A 25,011-nucleotide genomic window follows, 5' to 3' on the forward strand; every position below is an offset into this window, starting at 1 on the left:
TTCTGGTAAATTCTTAACATAGATTGAGTTTAGGAGTGCATTCTGACTGGAGGTCGTTAGAGCCGCCAATAAACTTAAAGCATTGTCATGGGTTTACTAGAGCTCTTATCTTCATTCGGCTTTTTCTAAAGACATAGAGCTTGGTCTCCAAGCTGTCAGACATCTGGAATTCTTCTTCACATCAGAGTAAATTTAGAAAAATACATCAAGGGCAGAATTCAATCAAAAATAAAACCAATTAGTATATATATACACTCTAAACTCTTCCTGCTGTGCAGTGGAGTCCTGAGTACTTGCTTTCTCCCAAAGATCTAAGACTCACAAAGAATGCCATTTTTTTTGGTAAACATGTTTATGGCAGAGCAGGTGTGATTAAGATTTTTTTTATTTTATTTTTTTTAGGTGAGAGGAGGGGAGATAGTGAGACAGACTCCTGCATGCACCCTGACCAGGATCCACCTGGCAACCTCATCAGGGACTGATGCTCTAGTACCGAGCTATTTTTAGTACCTGAGGCTGATGTGCTCCAATGGAGCTGTCCTTAGTGCCTGGGGCTATGCATGAATCACTCAAGCCACTGGATGTGGGAGAAGCAGGAGAGGGAGGTGAGGAGAGGCAGTTGGTTGTTTCTCCTGTGTGCCCCGACTGGGAATTGAACCTGGGATGTCCATACAGTAGGCTGACACTCTGTCTACTGAGCCACTGGCCAGCGCCTGATGAAGACCTTATTATCTGGCCCTAGCCAGTTGGCTCAGTGGTATGTGGAAATTGGCCTGGTATGTGGAAATCCTGGGTTTGATTCCCGGTCAGGGCACACAAGAGAAGCAGCCATCTGCTTCTACACTCCTACCTCTTCTCTCTCTCTCTCCACTCCCTCCCCCTTCCCCCCACAGCCATGGCTCATTCAAGCAAAGTTGGCGCTGGCCGCTGAGGATGCACCATGGCCTCATCTCAGGTGCTAAAATTGCTCTGTTGCTGAACAGTGGAGCAATGGCCCCACATAGGCAGAACATTGCCCCATAGGGGGCTTGCTGGGTGGGTCCCAGTTGGGACACATGTGAGACTCTGTCTTTCTGCCTCCCTGCCTCTCACTTGATGATGATGATGATAATAATAATAATAATAATAATAAAGATCTTATTATCTGCCCATGAACTTGCCCCCTCAGGTCACGGACTCATGGTTCATTGGTTTATTTGGACCACTGGACTAACCATGCCTTATTGTTTCACAAGTCTGACCAAGTGGTTTTATATTTGAAAGAAGAAAGAACATTTTATGCTGGAAAAGATTCACTTGAAAGGGCGTAAAAAATATAAAAGTATATTAGAGAAATTTTTATTGTATTGCATTTAAGTATAAATGTATCATTTTTCCTGGAAAGAAGAATTCATTCTAGTTTTTAATTTGAACAAATAATGTAAGGCACTATTTAAACTGTGGTTAGTTTTTTTATCTCAAAGTAGCTAAATGGCTTTGTTGCTCATGTGGGAATGGAAATTAGCTTTTGGCATGAGCCACTTTAATTGAAATCAGTTTGCGGGTTGAGTTCCTGTGCTGCTTGACAGATGACATCATTTCCTGTGCTTTTCCCAGTCCTCACTGTTTTGCTAAGATAGGATAAAGCTAAGTTTAACTTCAAATTTTAAAGCAACTATATACCTTTTCCTGACCTACTTAGACTACTATCCAAATTTTTCACCAAATCCTTTCTTTTGTGTACTTGTAGACAGGTTTTTAGTTAAAAAGCTTTTTGGCTGAGACTTTTTAATAGAATCATAAGAGCCTAAAATAACAGTTTGTTTTAATCCGTTTACTGGGTTGCTTAACTTCTCTAACAATTCTCCAACAGAAGAGTTATTTCTGTTTTTATACACAGGGAAATGAAGATAAAAATATTTTTAATAGCAACCTACTTGGGACTGGATAAGTGCTTAGGATACAATGAGAAAATTCTCAATCGCAATTTTCGAGTGTAGCTCTTGATATCAGGTAGTATTTGTATAAATAGAAGTTACTTTAGCAAGGCTTTATATAGTACTTACAAATAGAGAAGGGCTACTCTGAGCACTTATGGGATATAATTAATAATCATGATGCTTCCCACTCTCAAGAAACTTTTAGGCAAATAAGTTGGGGACAGGAGAAATAACTTACAAAAATAGGTTTGGTTATATAATATACATTTCAGAGAAGAAGTATAAAGTACTCTGCAGTCAGAGGAAAGAGAGCTTATATCTAGTAGGGGAGGGAGGAGAGAACAGAAATCAGAAAAGATCAAAAGGCCTGACCAGGCGGTGGCGCAGTGGATAGAGCATCAGACTGGAATGCGGAGGACCCAGGTTCGAGACCTTGAGGTCGCCAGTTTGAAAGCAGGCTCATCTGGTTTGAGCAAAGCTCACCAGCTTGGACCCAAGGTCGCTGGCTCGAACAAGGGGTTACTCAGTCTGCTGAAGGCTCGTGGTCAAGGCACATATGAGAAAGCAATCAATGAACAACTAAGGTGTTGCAACGAAAAACTGATGATTGATGCTTCTCATCTCTCTCTGTTTCTGTCTGTCTGTCCCTATCTATCCCTCTCTCTGACTCTCTCTGTCTCTGTAAAAAAAAATTTAAAAAAACCAAAAAAAAAAAAAGATCAAAAGGAAAAAGAGATGTTTGCAGTGGGTCTTGGAGATAGGTAGGATTTCAGTATTTGGTGAGCACTGTGTATGTTTTATGTTGAGGTTTGAGAATTAGGGTCAAAGAGACAAAGAGACAAGTTAAAGAGGAGAGTCCATGAAGAGACTAGCACAAAGCGCCTGGCATTTTGTGAGGCATGTCGGAGGCACTCAGAAATATTTGTTGAGTGAATGAATGATTGATCAGTAAATCGAGGACTGAGTTGTGGGACATATTAGGTTTGCAGAGGAGCCCTGAAAGGCCGATGTGTCTCCCCTGAGGAGGGCTTTGAGTGCTGAGAGATGGAGGTGGCTTTTCATCCCACTGAGCCTGTGATGGTGTTTCAGTAGGCGTGTGACATGTTCTTGTTGCGGTGCATTGCTCTCTACTTCAGTCCCTGTGGGGGCATCTGAGTGCTGAGCCCTGCCACCTGCCTTTCCCTGTTGTCCTGATGAGGTTTGTGTCGCTCCTTACGGAAATGGCCCTTCCTCCTGAAGTCAGCGGCCACTTTTTGATACTGTCCTGAGCATCCTAACGAGGGGTGCTGAAGAAAGTGGCTGCAGGAGGGGTCTGCTCTCCGCTCCTGGGAGAAAGTTTGGTCTCCGTGCTTCAGGAAGACTGAGCTGGAGAACAAACATAAGCGCCTGATTTCTGCTCTTGTACAGAAGAAGGGATTCTCTTCTTATGTAAAATTGTTGAACCTTTTTTTTTTTTCCTCTGGGAATTTACTCCCGTAGCTTGGAGGACAAAGCAGTCAGAGCAAACCAAACCTCCATGCCCGGTCCTGGCCTCCTGGTCTATTAGGGTTGTATTGAGGATGAAGGGTGAATTCAGTTAAGCCTTCAGTCTTCTCCTGGTAGGGTAGTTACTGTTTCCGGAGTACAGAGGAACAGCCTGGGATGGTGAAAGTGTTCCCGGCAGGCCCAAGTTACTGAAATAGAGACAGCGTGAACACTGGTGAGTCAAGAGCCTGTGCCTTGCCGTCCCTCTCATAGGTGCCCGTTACTCCAGCTTCTTCTGGGGTCTCCTTGTCTGCCTGCTTGCCTGTGGTCTTTCTGTCCTGGCCCCGAAAGCCCCCACTTCTTTCTGCAGGTAACCATGTAATAATGAATTTTAAACACTAGATCTTACTTGGTTTAAGGTTACAGTTGAAACAAGTAGCTCTTTCTGAGCCAAGTCCACTGTTCTGAGCCATCTTCATCATTAGGCAGTCTTGTTCCTAAATGCCGTGGCGGGGGCTTTTTATTTTTATTTTTGCTGCTGCCTGTTTGTTTTAACAAAGTTTCTTGAACTTTGTCACTCTGACTGTTTTCCTGGGCGCCTACCGCGGTTCTAAATCTTTTAAAAGAAGAATTATTGCCATAATAATCTTATCTCCTATGGTTATTCAACCCACTACTTTCTTGGTATAAATAACAGAAATGATCTTTAGTGGTAAGTTCTGCTGAATTAAGGAAGTAGTTTAGTGTGATCAGAGTAAATATAAAAGAAACAATTACATGGCATTAGACATTATTTTATACATGCAAAAGATAACATGTTTAGCATTATCAATTAGGCTACTTCTGAATAAATACATGAATCTTGATAAGTTGTTTTGTTTCCTCTTTAAATCACTATAGATCAACTTCTGTGAATTGTTACATTCTATGTACTTAAACTGCAAAATTAAATCATTCTTTTTTTTTCTTTTTTCTTTCCAAGTCCAACACTGTAACATTCGCTGCATGAATGGAGGTAGCTGCAGTGATGATCACTGTATATGCCAGAAAGGATACATAGGGACTCACTGTGGACAACGTAAGTAAACCATAATTATAAGCAGTCTTGATGTTAATCTCTGTAGACAAAGATGTAGATAGATCAGGAGACCAAAACAATACAGATAAGTGCTCATGGGTTTTCTTTGATTACCTGGGATATAACGTCTTTACAGATGTCTAGAGACCCTTACTGGTGAACAAGTCACTCACCCAACACATTTAGCATCAAATTGCTGACAGGAACTCTGTGAATGTGATGTGTGATTAATTTTTCTCTTGTGTATTTTCACCACCTCACTTACCCCATTCCTTTGATTTACACTCACCACTGAAGGCACAGACAGTCCTTCATTCTAGCTGTGCACCTTCTGTTTGATTACCAATACTCTCCACCTGCATTTTCAAGAAGCATCTCAGATAAGGTGTTTGAAAAATGAGTCTCATCTTCCTGCCCCTCCCCGTGGAGACTGGGCCATTCTGAGAAGTCAGCCAGGAAGCAGGGGCTGCATCAGTGATTCAGTTTTCTGGTGTTGAGGCTGGAGCTTTCCCCACACACTCCCGAGTCTGTAACTGGTGCTTCCACCCACAGGAAATTCAGTAGAAACTGTTTAGACTGTGGACAGACCACATGGCTGGGTCTCAGAGGCCACACCCACTGGACTCCTGGGGGCCACACCCTACTGAGGTCTGTGAAAAAAGTCTGAATTGACTGACACCTGGGGCTGAGAGGCAGAGCCACACCCACCACTCTTCCTAATCCCTGAATTGCCCCAAGCTCTAGACTCTACTAGAGATTTTATTTCAGTGGCAGAGCCCAACAAGCAGCCAGCAGACAGAGGATACAGGAGGTGGGACTCAGGGAACCTTAACCTTCTAAGTTGAGCTTTTCCCAGGCCAAGTGTGGGTAAAAGCCAGCCAGATGTGTGGCTTGGTGTTTGCCTGTGCACCTGGGCCCAGCAGAGGCAGCCAAAAACTCTGGATTGCTTGTAGCTCCAAGAAGGTTGCTGAGGGCCAATCATGGGCAATTTCCCCTGCTGGTCTGCATCAGGTTCTTTCCAGATAGGTCCAGTGCCAACACATCCAGTGGCAGTTGCAGAGAGCATCGGTTCAGGACCTAACAATCTTTTCTGGTGGCATGTCCTAAGGGAGGGCTCACTGGACACTGGGCTCAGCTGAAGTGAGTTCCACTTTCTGTGATCAGCACCCACGCAGCGGCTCACATGCACATTGGATAGGGTGGAGTTTCACAGTCAGCTGGTCAGGGTCCTGGATGTCCTGCCCTGCTGGACTAGGTTCCACAACATGAAGGGAGAAAGGCTTGGAGTATGGACATTCAAGGTGTAGGTCTCCTGGGACCTATTGTTGGGTCCAGTTGAGGGGCTTACCCACTTTCTGGGGGGGCACAGTCAGCCCCAGGAGAGTACTCTCTCAATCTTCCTCTTTGAGACCAGGGGCTCCCCAGCTGGAAGAGCTTCTGCAGAGGGGACTGTCAAACCCACCCAATCTGAACCTGCTGCTCACCTTGCTGGGGAAAAATAGAATTGGTGTTTCTATCAGTGTCTGTGGGATTAGGCTCTGGAGTAGGGGCCACCTTCTCCATACTGAGCTCCTTACCAAGAGAACCCTGAAGTAGGGGTTACACTAATGTATTTCCAACTTCAGCAGCCATAACCCACCAAGCTTGCAACCTGTAGAGGGGTTGGTGGGGGTGAGGCCAATCTGAGCCCACAGTACAGTCTTTCTATAGAAGACTCTGTGGGAAGACCAGGCAGCTGCAGGAGGAGGTGGAGCAGCTGAAAAGTGGAGACAAATCTTATGGAGCTTAGGGCTTATATGGAGCTGCTGTCATCTCTAAGCAGGAGGAGGCTCATCGTTATACACAGGTTGGCCCCGCCCACACTACCCAGGCATAGAAAATGTGGACACAAACAGTGAACAGACCAGTAACTCCAGACAGGTAGCCCACGGCAGGTTACAAACAACTGCTGACGTCAACCCAAGAGAACCCAGAACCAACATAACCAGTAGTGGGTGGCAGACCGCACCAATGCTAGGCTCAGCTAGCTATACAAGCAGTTCTCCTAAAGGAGGAGTCCAAACAAGCACCAGACACTGTGGACAATAAATACACTCAACAGGACAGACACTGCATAGCATCGAATACACATGATCAAGGTTGACCATTAGAACCAGAAGGGATAACTGCACCCAGGAAAGGTCCAACTGCATTCATTACTCACATACTGCAGGAGAATAAACATTACCCTCAAGAAGCATGCCTAAAGCAAGGAACTCAAGTGGCCTGAAGGTCAGAACCACTGAGCCCATTTTCCTCATAAAAACATCACAACAAATTTTAAAGGCAGAGCAGAGCTACCTAATACATAGACAAAATGGGAAGACAAAGATATATGACCCAAATGAATCAACAAAAGAAATCCCCAGAAAAAAATAAACTAAATAAAATGGAAATAACCAAACAACCAGATGTTATTAGATTATTTGAATGCTCAAGGATCTTATAGCAACCATGGATGATCACAATGAGAATGTAAAAAAAGAGATATCAAGCATCAAAAAGGACATTGAAATTGTAAAAAAGAACCCATCAGAAATGACAAATACAATATCAGAAATGAAGATTGCACTAGAAGGAATCAACAGCAGGCTAGATGAAGCAGAGGACTGAATCAGTGATTTAGAGGACAAGGAAAGCATAAGCACAGAAGCAAAGCAGCAGAAAAGGAAAGAGGCTCAAGAAGGCTGAGGAAACTCTAAGAGATCTTTGTGACAACATGAAGAGAAACAACATCCACATCATAGGGTTTCCTGAAGGAGAAGAGAACAAACAAGGGATAGAGAACTTGTTTGAAGAAATCATAGCTGAAAATTTTCTTAAAATGATGAAGGAAAAGCCACACAAGTTTTAGAAGCACAGAGAGCCTCATTAATGATGAACCCAAGGAGGCCTGCACTAAGACACATCATAATTAAAATGCCAAAGTTAAGAGACAAAGAAAGAATACTAAAAGCTGCAAGAGAAATGCAGTCAGTTATCTACAGAGGAGCCCCCATAAGGATGACGTCTGACTTATCTACAGAAACACTTTAGGCCAGAAGGAATTGGCAAGAAATATTCAAAGTGATACAGAGCAAGAACCTACAACCAAGACTACTTTATCCAGCAAGGCTATCCTTTAAAATTGAAGGAGAAATAAAAAGCTTCCCAGACAAAAAAAAGACTCAAAAAGTTCATTACAACCAAACCAATACTGCAAGAAATGTTAAAGGGCCTGCTATATAAGAAGAGCAAAGGAAAAAAAATCAAGAGACCGAGGATTATAGGTTTAAAGAATAAAATGGCAACAAATAAGTACATATCAATAATAACCTTAAGTGTAGATGAATTAAATGCTCCAATCAAAAGACATGGGGTAGCTGCATGAATAAGAAAACAGGATCCATACATATGCTGTCTACAAGAAATCCATCTCAGAACAAAAGGTACACATAGACTGAAAGTGAAGGGATGGAAAAAAATATTTCATGCAAATAGATATGAAAAAAAAGCTGGGGTAGCAATACTTATATCTGACAATATAGCTTTTAAGACAAAGGCTATAGTAAGGGACAAAGAAGGTCATTACGTAATGATAAAAGGAGCAATCCAACAGGAGTATATCACCATTATAAATATTTATGCAGCTAATATAGGAGCACCTAAATATATAAAGCAGATTTTGATGGATATAAAGGGCGAGATCGACAGCATTACTATAATAGTAGAGGATTTTAATACTTCATTAACGTCAATGGATAGACCCTCAGACAGAAAATTAACAAAGAAACAGAAGCCTTAAAAGACACACTAGATCAACTGGATTTATTGTTATCTTCAGAACTTTTCACCCCAAAGCAGCAGAATATATATTCTTTTCAAGTGCTCATGGTACATTCTCTAGGATAGACCACATGTTAGAACACAAAACGAGTCTCAATAAAGTTAAGAAGATTGAAATCATATCAAGCATCTTCTCTGATCACAATGGCCTGAAACTAGAAATCAACTACAATAGAAAAACTGAAAAACATTGAAACACTTGGAGACTAAATAGCAAGTTATTAAATAACAAATGGATTAACAATGAGATCAAGGAAGAAATCAAAAATTTCCTTGAAACAAATGAAAAGGAACATAAAGCAACCCTAAGTCTATGGGACACAGTGAAAGCAGTTCTGAGAGGGAAGTTTATAGCACTACAGGCATACCTTAAGAAACAAGAAAATGCTCAGATAAACAACCTAACCCTGCACCTAACAGAACTAGAAAAAGAACAACAAATAAAATCCAAAAGAAGTGGAAGAAAAGGAATAATAAAGATCAGAGAGGAAATAAATGACATAGAGGCTAAGAAAGCAATACAAAAGATCAGTGAAACCAAGAGCTGCGTTCTTTGAAAAGGTAAATAAGATCGATGAACTAAAACCAGACTCATAAAGAAAAAAAGAGAGAATACACAAATAAATAAAATTAGAAGTGAAAGTGGAGAAGTAATAACTTAATCACAGAGATACAAAGGAGTGTAAGAAAATAATATGAATTGGACAACCTAGGCAAAATAGATAAATTCCTAGAAACATAAAATCTTCCAAAACTGAATCTGGAAGAATCAGAAAACCTAAGCAGACCAACTACAACAAGTGAAATTGAAATAGTTATCAAAAAATTCTCAGCAAACAAAAGTCCTGGACCCGATGGCTTCACAATAGAATTTACCAAACATTCAAAGTACTAACATCTGTTCTTCTCAAGCTATTCCAAGATATTCAAGAGGAGGGAAGACTTCCAAGCTCATTTTATAAGGCAAGTGTTATCCTCATTCCAAAATCAGGTAAAGACACTACAAGGAAAGAAAACTATAGGCCAATATTTTTTTTTTTTCATTTTTCCGAAGCTGGAAACGGGGAGGCAGTCAGACAGACTCCCACATGCGCCCAACCGGGATCCACCCGGCATGCCCACCAGGGGGCGATGCTCTGCCCCTCTGGGGCGTCGCTCTGTTGTATCCAGAGCCATTCTAGCACCTGAGGCAGAGGCCACAGAGCCATCCTCAGTGCCCGGGCCATCTTTGCTCCAATGGAGCCTTGGCTGGGGGAGGGGAAGAGAGAGACAGAGAGGAAGGAGAGGGGGAAGGGTGGAGAAGCAGATGGGCGCTTCTCCTGTGTGCCCTGGCCAGGAATTGAACTCGAGACTCCTGCACACCAGGCCGACGCTCTACCGCTGAGCCAACTGGCCAGGGCCTAGGCCAATATTCTTGATGAACATGGATGCTAAAATTCTCAAAAACATATTAGCAAATTGGATTCAGTAATACATTAAAAAGATCATACATCAGAATCAAGTGGGATTCATTCTGAATAGGCAAAGCTGGTACAACATTTGCAAATTAATAAACATGATTCATCACATAAATAAAATGAAGTATTAAAATCACATGATCATATCAATAGATGCAGAAAAAGCATTTGATAAGAATTCAGCACACCCTTATGATCAAAACTCTGAGCAAAGTGGGAATACAGGGAACATACCTCAACATGATAAAGGCCATCTATGACAAACCCACAGCCAACATCATTTTCAATGGGCAAAAATTAAAAGCAATCCCCTTACGATCAGGAACAAGGCAGGGGTGTCCCCTTTCACCACTCTTATTCAACATAGTTCTGGAAGTCTTAGCCACAGAAATCAGACAAGAAGAAATAAAAGGCATCCAAATTGGAAAAGAAGTAAAACTGTTATTATTTGCTGATGACATGATACTGTACATAGAAAACCCTAAAGTCTCAGTCATAAAACTGCTAGACCTAATAAATGAATTCAGCAAGGTGTCAGGATATAAAATTAATATTCAGAAATCAGCAGCATTTTTATACACCAACAATAAACTGTCAGAAAGAGAAATTAAGGAAACAATTTTCTTCACTATTGCAACAAAAAAATAAAGTACCTAGGAATAAATTTAACCAAAGAGGTAAAAGATTTGTACTCAGAAATTTTGAGACACTGAAAAAAGATACCGAGTAAGTTACAAACAAGTGGAATCATATACTGTGTTTGTGGATTGGAAGACTTATCATCATTAAAATGTTCATACTACCCAAAGCAATCTGTAGATTCAACACTATTCCTATTAAAATACCAATGGCATACTTTACAAATCTAGAACAAATATTTCAAAAATTTATATGGAACCAAAAAGGACCTGAATAGCTCAGCAACCTTGAAAATGAAGAACTAAGTAGGAGGTATGATACTTCCTGAGATCAAGTTATACTACAAGGCCATTATAATAAAATAGCTTGGTATTGGCATAAGAACAAGCATACAGATCAATAGAATAGAACAGAGAACCCAGAAATAAACCCCTGCCTTTATGGTCAACTGATATTTGACAAAGAAGATAAGAGTATACAATAGAGTAAAGACAATGTTTTTAATAAGTGGTGTTGGGAAAATTGGACAGGTACATGCAAAAAAATGAAACTAGACCACCAACTTACACTATTCACAAAAACAAACTGAAAATGGATAAAAGACTTAAATGTAAGTTGCATAACCATAAAAATCTTGGAAGAAAACATAGGTAGTAAACTCTCTGATATCTCTCCTAGCAACATTTTTGCCAATATATCTCCATGGCAAGTGAAATAAAGGAGAAAATAAACAAATGGGACTATATCAAACTAAAAAGCTTTTTCATAGCAAAAGATACCTTTAACAAGAAGACAACCCACTCAATGGGCTGACATATTCACTGATACATCTGATAAGGGGTTAATAACCAACAGTTATAGAGAACTTCTAAAACTCAACAGTAGGAAGGCAGACAATCCAATTAAAAAATGGGCAATGAAACTGAACAGCCACTTCTCCAAAGAGGACATACAGATGGCCAATAGGCATATGAAAATATAAGGTCTACCGGAAAGTTCTGTTCGTTTTTGGAATAAAACAAAATACAAATTTTTCTTACTGTCAATAAACTTTATTAAATAATATGATTGCCATTATTATTAATGATTTCTTGCCAGCGTGAGGGCAATATGTATATCCCATTTTTGAAAAATGTTTTATCTTTTGATGCGAAAAATTGAACCAGTGCTTGTTTGATATCTTCTTCATTTTTTAATTTTTTGCCCTTCAAAAAATTTTGTAAGGACAAAAACAAGTGATAGTCGGAGGGTGCTAAGTCCAGGCAATATGGTGGATGCGACAGACATGCTTCTGTAGCATTTCTTCCTTGTTGAAATTCGTAAAAATTACAGTGGTGTAAATGAACTTTATCAGTAGCCATGAGCACACTATCGCTTCACACATAAGACTAATGTGAATCAACTTTGTTTTAGTTAATTTGCTACGTCAGTATGTATACATTATGATTAAGTGATAAAAATAGGCACACATGCGCCAGATAAACATCTGCTTACGTGTTGAAACTTGTTGTGATAGAAACGGACAGAACTTTCCGGTAGACCTTATATTATATGTTCAACATCCCTAATCATCATAGAAATTCAAATTAAAACCACAATGAAATACCACCTCACAACTGTCAGAATGGCTCTAATTAACAAATCATCAAACAATAAGAGTGGCGAGGGTGTGGAGAAAGGAAACCATCTTGCACTGCTGGTGGGAATGCGGACTGGTGCAGCCACTGTGGAAAATAGTATGGCGTTTCCTCAAAAAATTGAAACTGGAACTACCTTCTGACCCAGCTTTCCCACTTTTAGTAATATTTCCTAAGAATCCCAAAACACTAATTCAAAAGGAGATATGCGCCACCATATTTATTGCAACTTTGTTTACAATAGCCAAGGTCTAGAAACAGCCCAAGTGTCTGTCCTACAGTGAATAAGTGGATAAAAAAGCTGTGGTACATATACACAATAGAATACGACACAACCATGAAAAAGAAGGAAATCTTACCTTTGCTATGGCATGGATGAACCTGGAGATTATTATGCTAAGTGCAATAAGCCAGGCAGAGAAAGACAAATATTATATGATCTCAGTTATATGTGGAATCTAATGAACACAGTGAACTGAGGAACGGAATAGAGGCAGAAGCGGGGACACAGGGAGCAGAGGGACAGCTGTCAGAGGGAAGTGGAATAAGGGTACAGGATCAAAGAAGGTGAAGGGATTAACCAAATTATGTATACATACCACGTAGATACAGATAACAGGAGGCCCAAGTCTCAGAAAGAAGAGGGGGAGGATGGCAGGGGGTGGGGAGCAAGGGGGGTATGATGGGGGTACATTGTTGGGGATTGACGGTGTCATATTGAGTGGGATACTTGAATCCATGTTAACACAAAATTAAAAATTTAATAAAAATAAAATTAAAAATTAAAAAAAAACCAGTCTCATCTTTCCCCATGAACATGTCCTTTTTCTTGATTAGTGCCATCTACAGCTCTCTAGTTTCCCAGCCTAAGTTCAGCTACACATGGTGTTCAGTTTGTTGGTTCATTCATGAAGACTGTTCATTGTGTGTTTGCTGTTAGTCTCAGTGCTTTGCAGAAGAGGAAGATTCCTTTTAAAAAGCTTTTTTTTTTTTTTTATTACACTGAGGTAAAGATATATACCCTGCAGAAAATTTGGAAAAGATCAAAACTATAAAAAATAAAATTATCCACAAACCCATCATTTCAGACATTACCTTCTAGTCTTTTAATGTCTATTTGGTACATGGGAGTTTATCCTATGCATAACTTTTTGTACTACTTGTTCACTAAATATTTTATTAGAAGTATGTTCAATGTTATTAAACATTTAAAAATATTTTTTAGCCTGACCAGGCGGTGGCACAGTGGATAGAGCGTCAGACAGGGATGTGGAGGACCCAGTTTCGAGACCCCGAGATCGCCAGCTTGAGCGCAGGCTCATCTGGTTTGAGCAAGGCTCACCAGCTTGAGCCCAGGGTTGCTGGCTCCAGCAAGGGGTCACTCGGTCTGTTGTAGTCCCCCCCCCCCCCCCCCCCCCGGTCAAGGCACATATGAGAAATCAATCAATGAACGACTAAGGAGCTGCAACGAGGAACTGATGTTTCTCGTCTCTCTCCCTTCCTGTCTGTCTCTATCTGTCCTTCTCTCTGACTCTGTCTCTGCCACACACACACAAAAATAAATAATGGTCACATAATACTCCATTACATGGATGTTTTACTATGCATTTAATGAATTCTTAGTGATGAGCATTTATTCATGTTGTTCCCAATATTTGTCACTATATATGTAGTTGGTATGATTAATAATGCTATTAAAAAGAAACCTAAGTTTATAGAATGCTGTTGGGACTGTCCGCATGCTGTGGTGACTGAGTTCTGTGTGGCCCACTGCCATAGCATGGAGAGAAAAAGGCAGGACAGTTTCCCCGGGTTGGGGGATCCCTGAACTGAGTCTTGAGGGTCTGCTAGAAGTTCACTTGTCAGATGGTGGGAGATGGGCCTTCTAGGCAGATGGCCAGTATGGGCCAAAGAACTAGATCATGACGTAGCACGGGGTGGTGAATGTGGCAAGCACTCTGGTGTTGCTAGAGCTCCAGTGCTGAGGGAAGTGAGGGGAATGGAGCGAAGGTCAGAGTGGAAGTCATGGGCCAGGTTTCGAGGGTCTTTATGTAAACTATATTTGTGTCCAGAGTAGAGCCAGGGAAGGGGAGTGAGATAACAGCCAACAACCGGAACAACAGCACTCACCTATTGAGTTACTTACTCTATGCATACAATGTGCTAGGCACATTTTCAAACTCATCGTGTATATTAACTCATCTTCTATAATAACAGACCTTTGAGGTCCAGGCCTTTATTCCCTTCTAACAGATGAGGAAACTGGAGCACTGGGACTTTAGTAACTTGTCTAAGGATCCCAAGGGAATAATTAGCAAAGCTGGAATTCTAATCCAAGCAGTCTGACTTCACAGCCCATGCATTTAATGCTATGGAACACTGGCCTTCTATACTTCACTGACCAAGTTTACAACAATAAAGGTCACTGTGGCCATAGTGTGCAGGTGGAACTGGAGGTGCAAGAAGTAGAAAGAAGGGAGTTTAGTACCAAGGCTGTGGCCAGAAAGAAGGTGAACTGGGAATGGTCTCAAAGGCCTTTTTGGAAGGAGAAGCAAGAGCTGCGGTACATCTCTCCTGCTCCCTTTGATGTTCCTGAGAGTTTGGCCCAAAGCTCAGGGTACAAAGGGTGCTCAGAACTAGAAAACCTTTCCAGGATGTCAATTTCCTAATCTGTAAAATGGGAGTGTTGGTTTAGGCAATCTCAGAATTTCTCACTGTTTAAAATCTCTTCATTCTCCTTTGTCAATTAAGAGGCAAATCAGAGCAATTTACATAAACCTCTCTAATTTTGTGATAAGAAATGGACTTCTGCCATAATTTTTGGCTATCAGGGATTGTTTCAGCTCAAGGCCTCTGATGCCAACCAGATGTCAAGGCAGAGTTAAGATGCATAAAAGATTTATTGGGGAAAAGGCCTGTGAAATATAAAGGGGAAAGGAAGTGCGAGTACGGAGACGAGGACCTTCAGACCTCACTGCAGGTCTGATCCCTGTGCAAAAACACAGGGAAGGGAGGATAGTTGTTTAGAAGGAGCCTCAGACTGTTTGTGGTGCAGTTCCAAGGAAGCCTTGGTTTGGCTGGTGGGGAGCCCAGAGCCAAGACTGCCCATGAGAAGAGTTTTATGGTGAGCAGAAATGGGGCTCCCGTACCCTGCTGTGCTTAGTAGTTGGGTGGTAGCAGCCAGAAGAGTGTGTCCTTGGGGTGAACATTGCAGCAGATCTGAAGGTGTAATAGCTGGAGGCTGTTAGTTATCTAAGCTCCTTGCAGTAGGTGCTCTTGGAGGAAGAGCTGAGTGGCTCAGCTCCGTGACCACCACACGGTATAAGCAAAATGCATGGGGAATATATGAAGGAGGAATTAATTTAAATGGAGATAATAGGGAAGCCTCCATAGGGAGGAGTGAGATTTGAGCTGAGCTTTGAAGAGTAGGTGAGACTTGCGAACTTGGTAGGGCAGAACCTGCCACCTGAGGAAAAGAGGCCTGGAGAGAGGCCGTGCATGAAAGCGTTGCAGGAAATGGCAGAGAAAGCTGTTCAGGGCTTAAGCTTTCAGTTCCTGCTTTAGTGCATTTTCTGACATGTCTCTCACTCAAGCATCTCTGGATTGATCTCACCAATAGTTTCCATAGATTCTGTTATAACCCTCAATTGGGTCTTCATTCTGGTGTGTAAATTACTGAATGTCAGTATCAGTGTTTTGTTGTTTGCAGTTAACTGTATGATTTTAACATGCTGCATTTCTGGAAGGATGACAGCATAGGGGCCAGTGTTTCCCTTCTGGAAATTAAACATAAATCATGAGCAAAAGAGAGTCAGTTTGCCACAGTACAGTTTCACTTCAATTACATCTTAAAATGAAAAAGTATATCTTTTTCAATGACATTTGACATACAATATTATATTAGTTTCAAGTGCAACAATGATTAGACATTATATAACTTACAGAGTGATTCCTCCTGGTAAATCTAGTACCCATCTGACACCGGACATAGTTATTACAATATTACTGGCTTATATCTCCTATGCTGTATTTTACATCCCATGACTGTCTTTATCATTGGCAATTTGTATGTCTTCATCTCTTCACCTTTTCCACCCATCTCCTCAATCCCCTTGCCATTTGGCAACCATCAAAATGTTCTCTGCATCTGTGAGTTCAGTGACATCTTTTATAAACCACCATATTAAATACAGAACTGAAAATATTGCTCATATACTTCCTGGAAAGAAACTCTCAGCATTAACACAGGTACCAGCTTACCCATTCCAGGCAGTTTTACTTATGAGTTTACTGAGGGACACCCATGAGCTAGAACTGTAGAGTAATGGTTTAAAATAGATACCTGGGTGATTATTTAGATTTTGTTGTTGTTGTTGTCCTTCCAGGGGACAGTAAATGCCGTTCTTGTATTTTCAGGGAAAGCCTCTCAGCTTCTCTCTCCTTATTTTTTAGCGGTCTGTGAAAGTGGCTGTCTGAACGGAGGCAGGTGTGTGGCCCCAAACCGATGTGCGTGCACGTATGGCTTTACTGGACCCCAGTGCGAAAGAGGTAATTTTAAAAACATAAATTATTATAGAGATGTTCTGGTTACTAAAACTATTATAGATTTGAACACACAGTGGATTTGTGCAGCTACTTCATGACGTTTGCTGAACTTTGAAGGGCTTTTCGAATGGCCACTGGGAAGCATCTGAGGATGACCAGACCGTGGCCCTCAATCCATGTATGCTATTCAGTCATTCTTTCCAGTGGACTCTGGGACTCAACAGTGAACATAAGTACCAGTTGGCATCAAGATAAAAGAAGGAGAATTTTCCATAAGGGTAATGATTGAGCTCATTATTATTTTAGTAAATTAGAGAAATGGCTCCAAACAAAACATCTGTATGGAAAGGGAAACATGTAGAATGAAGAAAAACATACCTAAAGATCTATTAGGACCTGCTGGAGGCTGTGGTGGCGTGAAAGCTCAGCGTTCAGAGTTCACTGTAGAAATATTGAGTGTCTGTTGTGTCCACAATGTGTGTCTTTTCCAGTACTCACTGCAACCTGCGAAAGTGTGTAATCACCCTCACTTTCGCATTTGAGAAGGTCGCACACATCACAATAAGCTTTAATCTAAATATGGATTTTCTGTGTTCAGTCTGATGCTTACTGCTGTTCCTCATTAAAACAAATGTTCTATAAATGCCAATACAACATTGAGATATATGTAGATGTATAATGTTCTTGTTTTCTCCCCACCCTCTGAACTGTGGCTTTAAAAAAAAATCATCCTGTCTCTACATTCATAGCCATTTTCTTACCATTCCCAGTTAGAAGGTTCATTTCATACAGAACTGCAGAAATACTCATGAAAATATTCATTGGGAAATGCTCGTGTACCTTTTAAACTGTAGTCATCACTTTTATCCAATGCTGTATAAGTATCTTTTTAGTCTAAGATGGAAAGTGAAGATTTGTTTTCGATTTTGAATATACTGTACATTACTTAAAAACAAAGAACAGAGAGGGTATGTGAGAAATTGTTCTCTGTTTCTATTTTTACAAGGTCATTTAAATTCAGTTATTTGCTAGTAAAGCAACAGTACATATTTTAGCAAGTAACTCTAGGTCAATTACTAAGATTTTAGATAAATTATATTGTATCTATGTTAATGAAACCACTGTGTGGTATTGATGTGTGATTGATACATCATGGACTTTAGACCTTTACATTGCATTTGGTACCACGTTAGAGTCCATTCTTAAAACTGTTTGTCTTTACAACTTGAACAGATATATTTTCATTGACTTAGAGCTAATATATGAGTAATGGTGTCCAGAGTAATATAGACAAATATTTAGATTAGGTAGTATCATTCTGGGTCCTTATTATTTACTCAGCAAAGATGCTGTAGGATTTAAATTGTTGAGATGAAAATTGTTAATGTGCAACTTGAGACATGGTGTGTGAAAATAATTTTGAGATGATAATATTAGTTTCAATTTGTTTTAGAAAAACCACTAACAAGATGAAATTATAGGTCATTTTACATCTAAGAAAGTGATGAATAATTTGCTACAAAGGATATTGATGTTTATAGTTTGGGTATTGATAACACAATCTGAAATAAAGAAGGCACGGTATTTAACCATTCTGTAGTTAATTCTTTAAAGACTTGATTTTGACCAAGATTAAGAAATGACTTGAATGGGTTAAGTTATGAAACTAATGATTAAAACTGGCGTATTACTCGAGAGTCTCCCCAACATTTGGAGTGTCTTTATATGCTCCCCTCCTGAAGTTTGCAGAGGTCTAAAAATATGGTGATCCCATAGTATCTTCACAGTCTCTAAGTAAAATTAATCCCTAAATGGCAGCTTTTCAGGCATTTGCAGTAGTTGATGTTGGGGAACAGGAAGCAGGCTGCCTTTAATTGTTACCTTTTGCCTGTTCCAGCCATGAATACAGTCCCAGACCTTCAGTGAGAGAGGTGATGCCTGAGTGTACAGTGTGTCCGTAAAGACATGGTGCACTTTTGACCGGTCACAGGAAAGCAACAAAAGACGATAGAAATGTGGAATCTGCACCAAATAAAAGGAAAACTCTACCAGTTTCATACCTATTCAGGGCAGTTTGATGTGGGCTCACACAGATTTTTTAGGGCTCCTTAGATAGCTATCCCATATAGCCTCTACAGAGTCATCACTGACTGATGGCCTACCAGAACGGGGTTTCTCCACCAAACTGCCGGTTTCCTTCAACTGCTTATCCCACCGAGTAATGTTATTCCTATGTGGTGGCGCTTCGTTATAAACGTGCCGATATTCACGTTGCACTTTGGTCACGGATTCGAATTTAGTGAGCCACAGAACACACTGAACTTTCCTCTGTACCGTCCACATCTCTACTGGCATGGCCGTGGGCTGCTCCGCTGTATACACGATGTTATGTCATCATCTGCGCATATGCGCACATGCTGCCACATCATCCTACAGAAACTGAGAGGGTTTTCCTTTTATTTGGTGCAGATTTCACATTTCTATCGTCTTTTGTTGCTTTCCTGTGACCCGTCAAAAGTGCACCATGACTTTACGGACACACTGTATTTCCTTTACTCCATGGGAGAGGGAAGTCTTTTGGATTATAAAAGTGTGTTTCCATTATAGACTCTTCACTGTTTTCTGCTCCTGTGAATGTCATATGTTTACCTCTTTAAAGAATTAGAGGACATAAAAGTGAAACTGAGAGACATTGATAAGAGTGTGGTGGTTACGGGGGGAGGGGGGAGAGGGAGAGGGAAAGGGGGAGGGGGAGGGGCACAAAGAAAACCAGATAGAAGGTGACAGAGGACAATCTGACTTTGGGTGATGGGTATGCAACATAAGTGAATGACAAGATAACCTGGACTTGTTATCTTTGAATATATGTATCCTGATTTATTGATGTCGCCCCATTAAAAATAAAATTATTAAAAAAAAAAGACTTAGAGGGAATATCTCCTTTTTCTAAAACGTATGTTTGTGATTTCAAGAATCATTAATAAAAACGTAGGACTGAGTCAGGACAGATACATCTGGACATGGAGGGAAGTGTTCAGTGTGGATTCTGATGGTCATTTAGTGTCCCAATTACCTTGTTTATTACCTAGGCTAGTTTACTAAGTTGTTTAACTACCTAGGCTAGTTATATTATGTTTTAATTGGGTTGTGACTTTTTATTTTTAAAAATGAACTTTCAGGAAGGTGTTATTCATTTCCTCTCTTCCTTCCAGGAGGTTGAACCTGGTGCCCCGTCTGCATTCTCCCTTAGGGCTCTCTCCGCACCTCTCTTTATAGGACATGCCATATGGCATCAAAAGAGCAGGTGTCCGTGTTCATTCCCCCACTGCAGAGTAAGCTCTTCAGCAGCAGTTATGGCTCCATCTTTTTAATTCCCGCACCAAGCTCAATGCCTGATGCACAGTACATGGCCAATGCATGTTGCATTGGACTTATTTTAAAGCACCAGAAAATCTGGAGATAACGGTTATCAGATATGAATAAGTATCTCCTGGGAGTAATTGCTGTTTGCTCACTTGTGACAATCCTGGATATTTTACATTGGTTTTTATTGTAAGCACAGCTTGAAGTGTTGATGGCTAATTGAATTCGGCTCCATCTTTCACAAGTATGGTTTTTTTTTTTTAAGGCCATCAGATTGTCATTTGTCAATGGGCAAGGATACAGAAAAGAAGGTGTGTTTTGACCCAAACCAAGTGGCAATAAACAACTTCCTGTCATGATGTAATTAATACACATAGAAGGGAACGCTTACATGTCAGTTACAAGCACTTGAATAAGCAGCTTTGTCGCTGGGAAATCTTGAAACTTTTATATACCTATAACTATGTCAGAGAGCTTATACAAATGTAGAATACCCTTTGGGGTTGATACTGGAAAGATTTGGCTCACTTTAAGCCAATAAGTGAATCCTTTTTTTTTTATTTTTGAGAGACAGACTAGGAGGGAGAGAGACAGAAACATAGAGCTACTCGTGTATGTGCCCTCGGGGAACTGAACCGGCAACTTCCATGCTCCAAGGATGATTCTCCTATTGACTGAGTTATCCAGCCAGGGCTTAATTTTTATTGAGTTTTTGGAGAGACAGAGAGAGGAAGGGGGATAAAGGGAAAATGGAAGGGAGGCATTCATTTGTTGTTCTATTCAGTTGTGCATTCTTTGGTTGCTTCCTGTGTGTGCCCTGGCCAGCGATCAAACCTGAAATCTTGTCATTTGGGGACGACACTCATTATCGATTGAGCTAACTGGCCAGCGCCAAGTGAATCTTTTTAAAAATCCTTTTCCATTGATAGGGAAGGGGGTGGGGGAGGAGATAGAGAAAAGTATCAACTTGTTGTTCTACCTGGTTGTTCCATTTAGTTGTGCACTCATTGATGGCTTCCCATAGGTGTCCTGACCGGGGATTGAACCTGTGACTTTAGCACACCAGGGCAATACTTTATCTACTGAGCCACCTGGCCTGGGTGAATAAGTGAATCTTAATCCAGGAACATAGTGGTTTGAGTTGTCATAGAGACGAGCAGTGGATCCATGCTTGAATTATGAATCATAATATTTATTCAACAAACGCAAACAGATTATGAAGCAAATTTTGTCTTAATTGCAGCTTTTAGTCAGTAAAATAAATGTTTTTTTTTTTTTTTTAAATTGCTTGGCTAGTCAGCCTCATGGAGCAGGTAACAGTGACACTATTTCATATCTCTCTTCACTCAGAGGAAGAAAAGTAAGGGTCTGTGATTTGTTTGAAGTGTTTATTTTTTAAAAACTTAATGTGAGCCCTGGCCAGTTGGCTTAGTAGATACAGTATTAGCCTGGCATATGGATGTCCCGGGTTTGATTTCTGGTCAGGACATACGAGAGAAGCGACCATCTGCTTCTCTCCCTCTCCCTGTACCCATCCCTCAACCCCGGGCACTGAGATTAGCTTGGTTGGTCTGAGCGCATCAGCCTCAGGTGCTAAGAATAGCTCAGTTGATTTGAGCATCCACACAAGACAGAGGCTGCGGGGTAGATCCCAGTCAGGTGCATGCAGGAATCTGTCTCACTGTCTTCTCTCCTCTGACTTAAAAAAAAAAAAAAGAAAGAAAAGGAAAAAAATAGAATGTATCTTTAGTTACATTTCAGTTTGCCATAATCTCCACCACTCCCTATTGCATCTTGCCTACTTTATTTAGCTTGCTTCTTAGCCCTTCTTAGCATTTGAGTTCCCCACTTCCTATCATATTATCTATCAAAGATTGAATCTCTTGTTTTTTTTCTTTTACACCCTAAGTTTCTTTCATTGTTCTTCCTCTTATAATTATTTTCTATAAATATACATTTATGGTTTTCCTGATTGCCCACTCTTCACCCCCTTCCCACTCACAACATTTTGCTTGGCCCTTGAGTGACCAGTAAAACTGATCATTGCCTAAGCTCAGTGGTGTATAGTATGTTAGCATTTGTTATTAGTATTGAAATGAGGTCAGTGCCTGTTTTGGCAATGACAATGTAAGCTAGTTGTGTGTTACCATGGTGACTGTCAACAAAACTATGTGGAATCACACTTTCTCTTGCTATCTTGCCTCAGAATGCGGACCACTTAAAATCTTATTAAATTATATTTTATTAAACACAGTGAATCATGTGAGTGGATGAGAATTCTCAAGGTAATGAAAAAAGGGAGAATGGTGGAGGTAGACCTGAATTTGGAGAGGGGGAGGGATAATGATGGATAAGCTTGGGGAGGAAGGGAATAGCAGAAAGACACGGAGAGAACACAAAGAGAAACGAGAACCAGGAGAGTGCTGAGCTAAAGAAGCTAAAGGCAAGAAGGAGTGCAGGAAATAGCTTGGCAATTGTTAGACTCTTCAAAGGGTCAAGAAAGATGAATATCACAAATAGGCCCTTTGATGTAATAACAGGTGATGTGTACTGGGTACTCAGAATGTGTCAGGCTTGTAGGCTGAACTCTGTGCTTTGGTGATTTGCCACAATCTTATGAGAAAAGTCTTATAATGGGTCCCATTTTATGGAGGTATAAACAGAGGCAGACAGAGGTGAATAGCTTGCCCAAAGTCAGACAGCTTGTAAGTGGTCCAGTCAAAAGCTGAGCCAGCCAGTTTGTCTCATAAGCCTGTGTACTTGACAACTGGGAAGGGGTCATTAGTGACCATCGAGAGTTTTCTGAGGAGCAATAGAAGAGACCTAGGCTCTAAGTTTTCAAGTGGAAGTAATAGATTTTTTAAAAGTCCTTCAAAGAATTTGGCCTGGTAGGTAGTTTTTAATCTCTGGTATAGTTGAGCTACATTACTTTTAAATCATTTTAAAAGTCCAGGAAAAAGAATCTTGAGTATTGCTTGGATGCATCTAGAATGCAAGGTTTTGGAATATTTTTCTGTTTGATTAATTTTGATATTCTAAAGATAGCAACCACTCATGGAAAGAGAGTGATTCCTGTCTGTTTGTAGTACATAAAAATGGACTTTAGAGGACAGAACCAACCTTTCTTTCATTTTTTTAAATAAAAATAAATGTTTTTTACATTGATGTGGGGGGCAAGGAGAAACATCACCTTCTTCCATTATATTGTTCCATTTAGTTGTGCACTCACTGGTTGTTTCTCGTATGCGTCCTGACTGGGAATCCAACCTGCAGCCCAGGTGTGTGGGGATGATGCTTTATTCACTGAGCCACCCACCAGGACTGAACCAACATTCTTAAATATAGATATACAAAATAAATATTGTCATTTAGTGCAGTTACCATGGAAGATTAAATAGTTTTCCCACAATGTTGTAACTGTTCAAACCATATTTGGAACCACTTTTTTGGAATTACCTTTACAGAGTCGGCAATACATTCAAATGAGAATGTGACCTTCTTTTCCCCCCTCTTTCTTGGAGGCATTTGAATTTTCAGAAACAACCTAGTGTCAATTCTAATGACTACAGTGGATAGTCAAACACTTTAGTTGTTTGGGGTCAAAAACTGACTTAGATTAAAAAGCAGCGAAAAGAATTGTCTTGCGTGGCTCTTATAGCACATGGTCAATGTTTTCATGTCAGACTTTATGTGAACCAGAGGATGAAGCCTTTTGTAAGTATAAATGCTAATAACAAAAGTTCTCTCTCATTACTCCATCTGGAGACCTTCACCATGTGCAGTCTGAATGTAAGCATGGACGTGGATCTTTCTAAATTCCAGTTCATTTGTTCGACATTAATTCCTATCCAAGTCTAAACTGTGAAGACAATAATCGGATTTTTGCCAAATTCAGAAAGCCTGTTGGCTATTCTGCTGGCTATTAGTTGATAAAGCATAGGGGAAGGCACTGTTGAACCAACAATTTTAAGAAAAAGAACAATGGGGCAAATATGGAGTGAGATAAAAACGAAAGTATTGTGTTAACTCTACATGGGAGAAACAGAGTATGGAAGGGGAAGTAAGTCTGTTCCGCATACTTGCCAGGTTTATGAAGTTCCAGTGATAATGGAGCTGGAAAAGTTTTTTGTTTTGTTTTTTTAATCTACATTCTGTATATGCAGTTGGTATTTAAGAAACTGTTTTTAGGCCCTAGCCAGTGCTCAGTGGATAGTGTTGGCCTGGCATATGGATGTCCTGGGTTCGATTCTCTGCCAGGGCTTCCCCTATCCCTCTCCTCCTTCTCTCCCTCTTCCCTCCTGTAGCCAGTGGCTCAACTGGTTCAAGCATGGCCCCAGGCACTGAGGATAGCTTGGTTGATTGGAGCATTGGCTCCAGATTGTTTGCTGGGTGGATCCCAGTTGTGTCCATGTGTGAGTCTGTCTTACTATTTCCCCTACTCTCACCTAAAAAAAAAAAAAGAAAGAAAGAAAGAAAAGAAAGTGTTTTTTATAATAACTTGGTTTCTCTGATGATAAAAAAAATGAATGATTTTGCACAGAGATCTTTTTAAATGATATCATTGAACAATATTCAAAAAACAATCCGTAAACTATTGATAAACATTCATTTTGTCAATCCAGGAAAGCTGCATTGTGTGTAATGAATGGCACAAGCTGATATACAGTGGTCCAAATACATAACAATCAGATACATTAACCCATAAAAAGAAAGTAGAACCATGACCTTGTCACAGAGGCCTGTCGAGAATGCTTCATGAAATAGGAAGCTCATTTTCTCATGCTTTTCTTCCTGGAACTTTTTCTGGAAGGCATTATTGAAATGTAGATTGATTTCTCTCTCTTTTTCTCTCTGGGAATTTTACAGAGCTGCATTTCTAACACTGATTTGACATAATTTAGAATTTTAGGTGGCTATTATTAAAGTTCCCAGAGTAAATGCCACAGGCCAACTCTCCTTCTCAAAGTGCTTTTGGAAGGGTAAGTTCTGTGAACTAGGTATTTTTTTCCCTTTAAAGGTACCAAGCAATAAACTATTATTACTAA

General features: G+C 40.4%; 1 protein-coding gene across 1 annotated transcript in view; it reads left to right on the forward strand.

Annotated features, from left to right (window-relative positions):
• Nucleotides 1–25,011, forward strand: part of FBN1 (fibrillin 1) — a 250,417-nt gene that overhangs the window by 39,852 nt on the left and 185,554 nt on the right. The window contains exons 5-6 of the mRNA XM_066344305.1: nucleotides 4,366–4,461; nucleotides 16,511–16,606. Coding sequence (XP_066200402.1) covers nucleotides 4,366–4,461; nucleotides 16,511–16,606 — 192 coding nt within the window. The remainder of the gene's footprint in view (nucleotides 1–4,365; nucleotides 4,462–16,510; nucleotides 16,607–25,011) is intronic.

Source organism: Saccopteryx leptura, chromosome 6 (assembly GCF_036850995.1).
Source record: "Saccopteryx leptura isolate mSacLep1 chromosome 6, mSacLep1_pri_phased_curated, whole genome shotgun sequence".
Taxonomy (NCBI): Eukaryota; Metazoa; Chordata; class Mammalia; order Chiroptera; family Emballonuridae; genus Saccopteryx; species Saccopteryx leptura.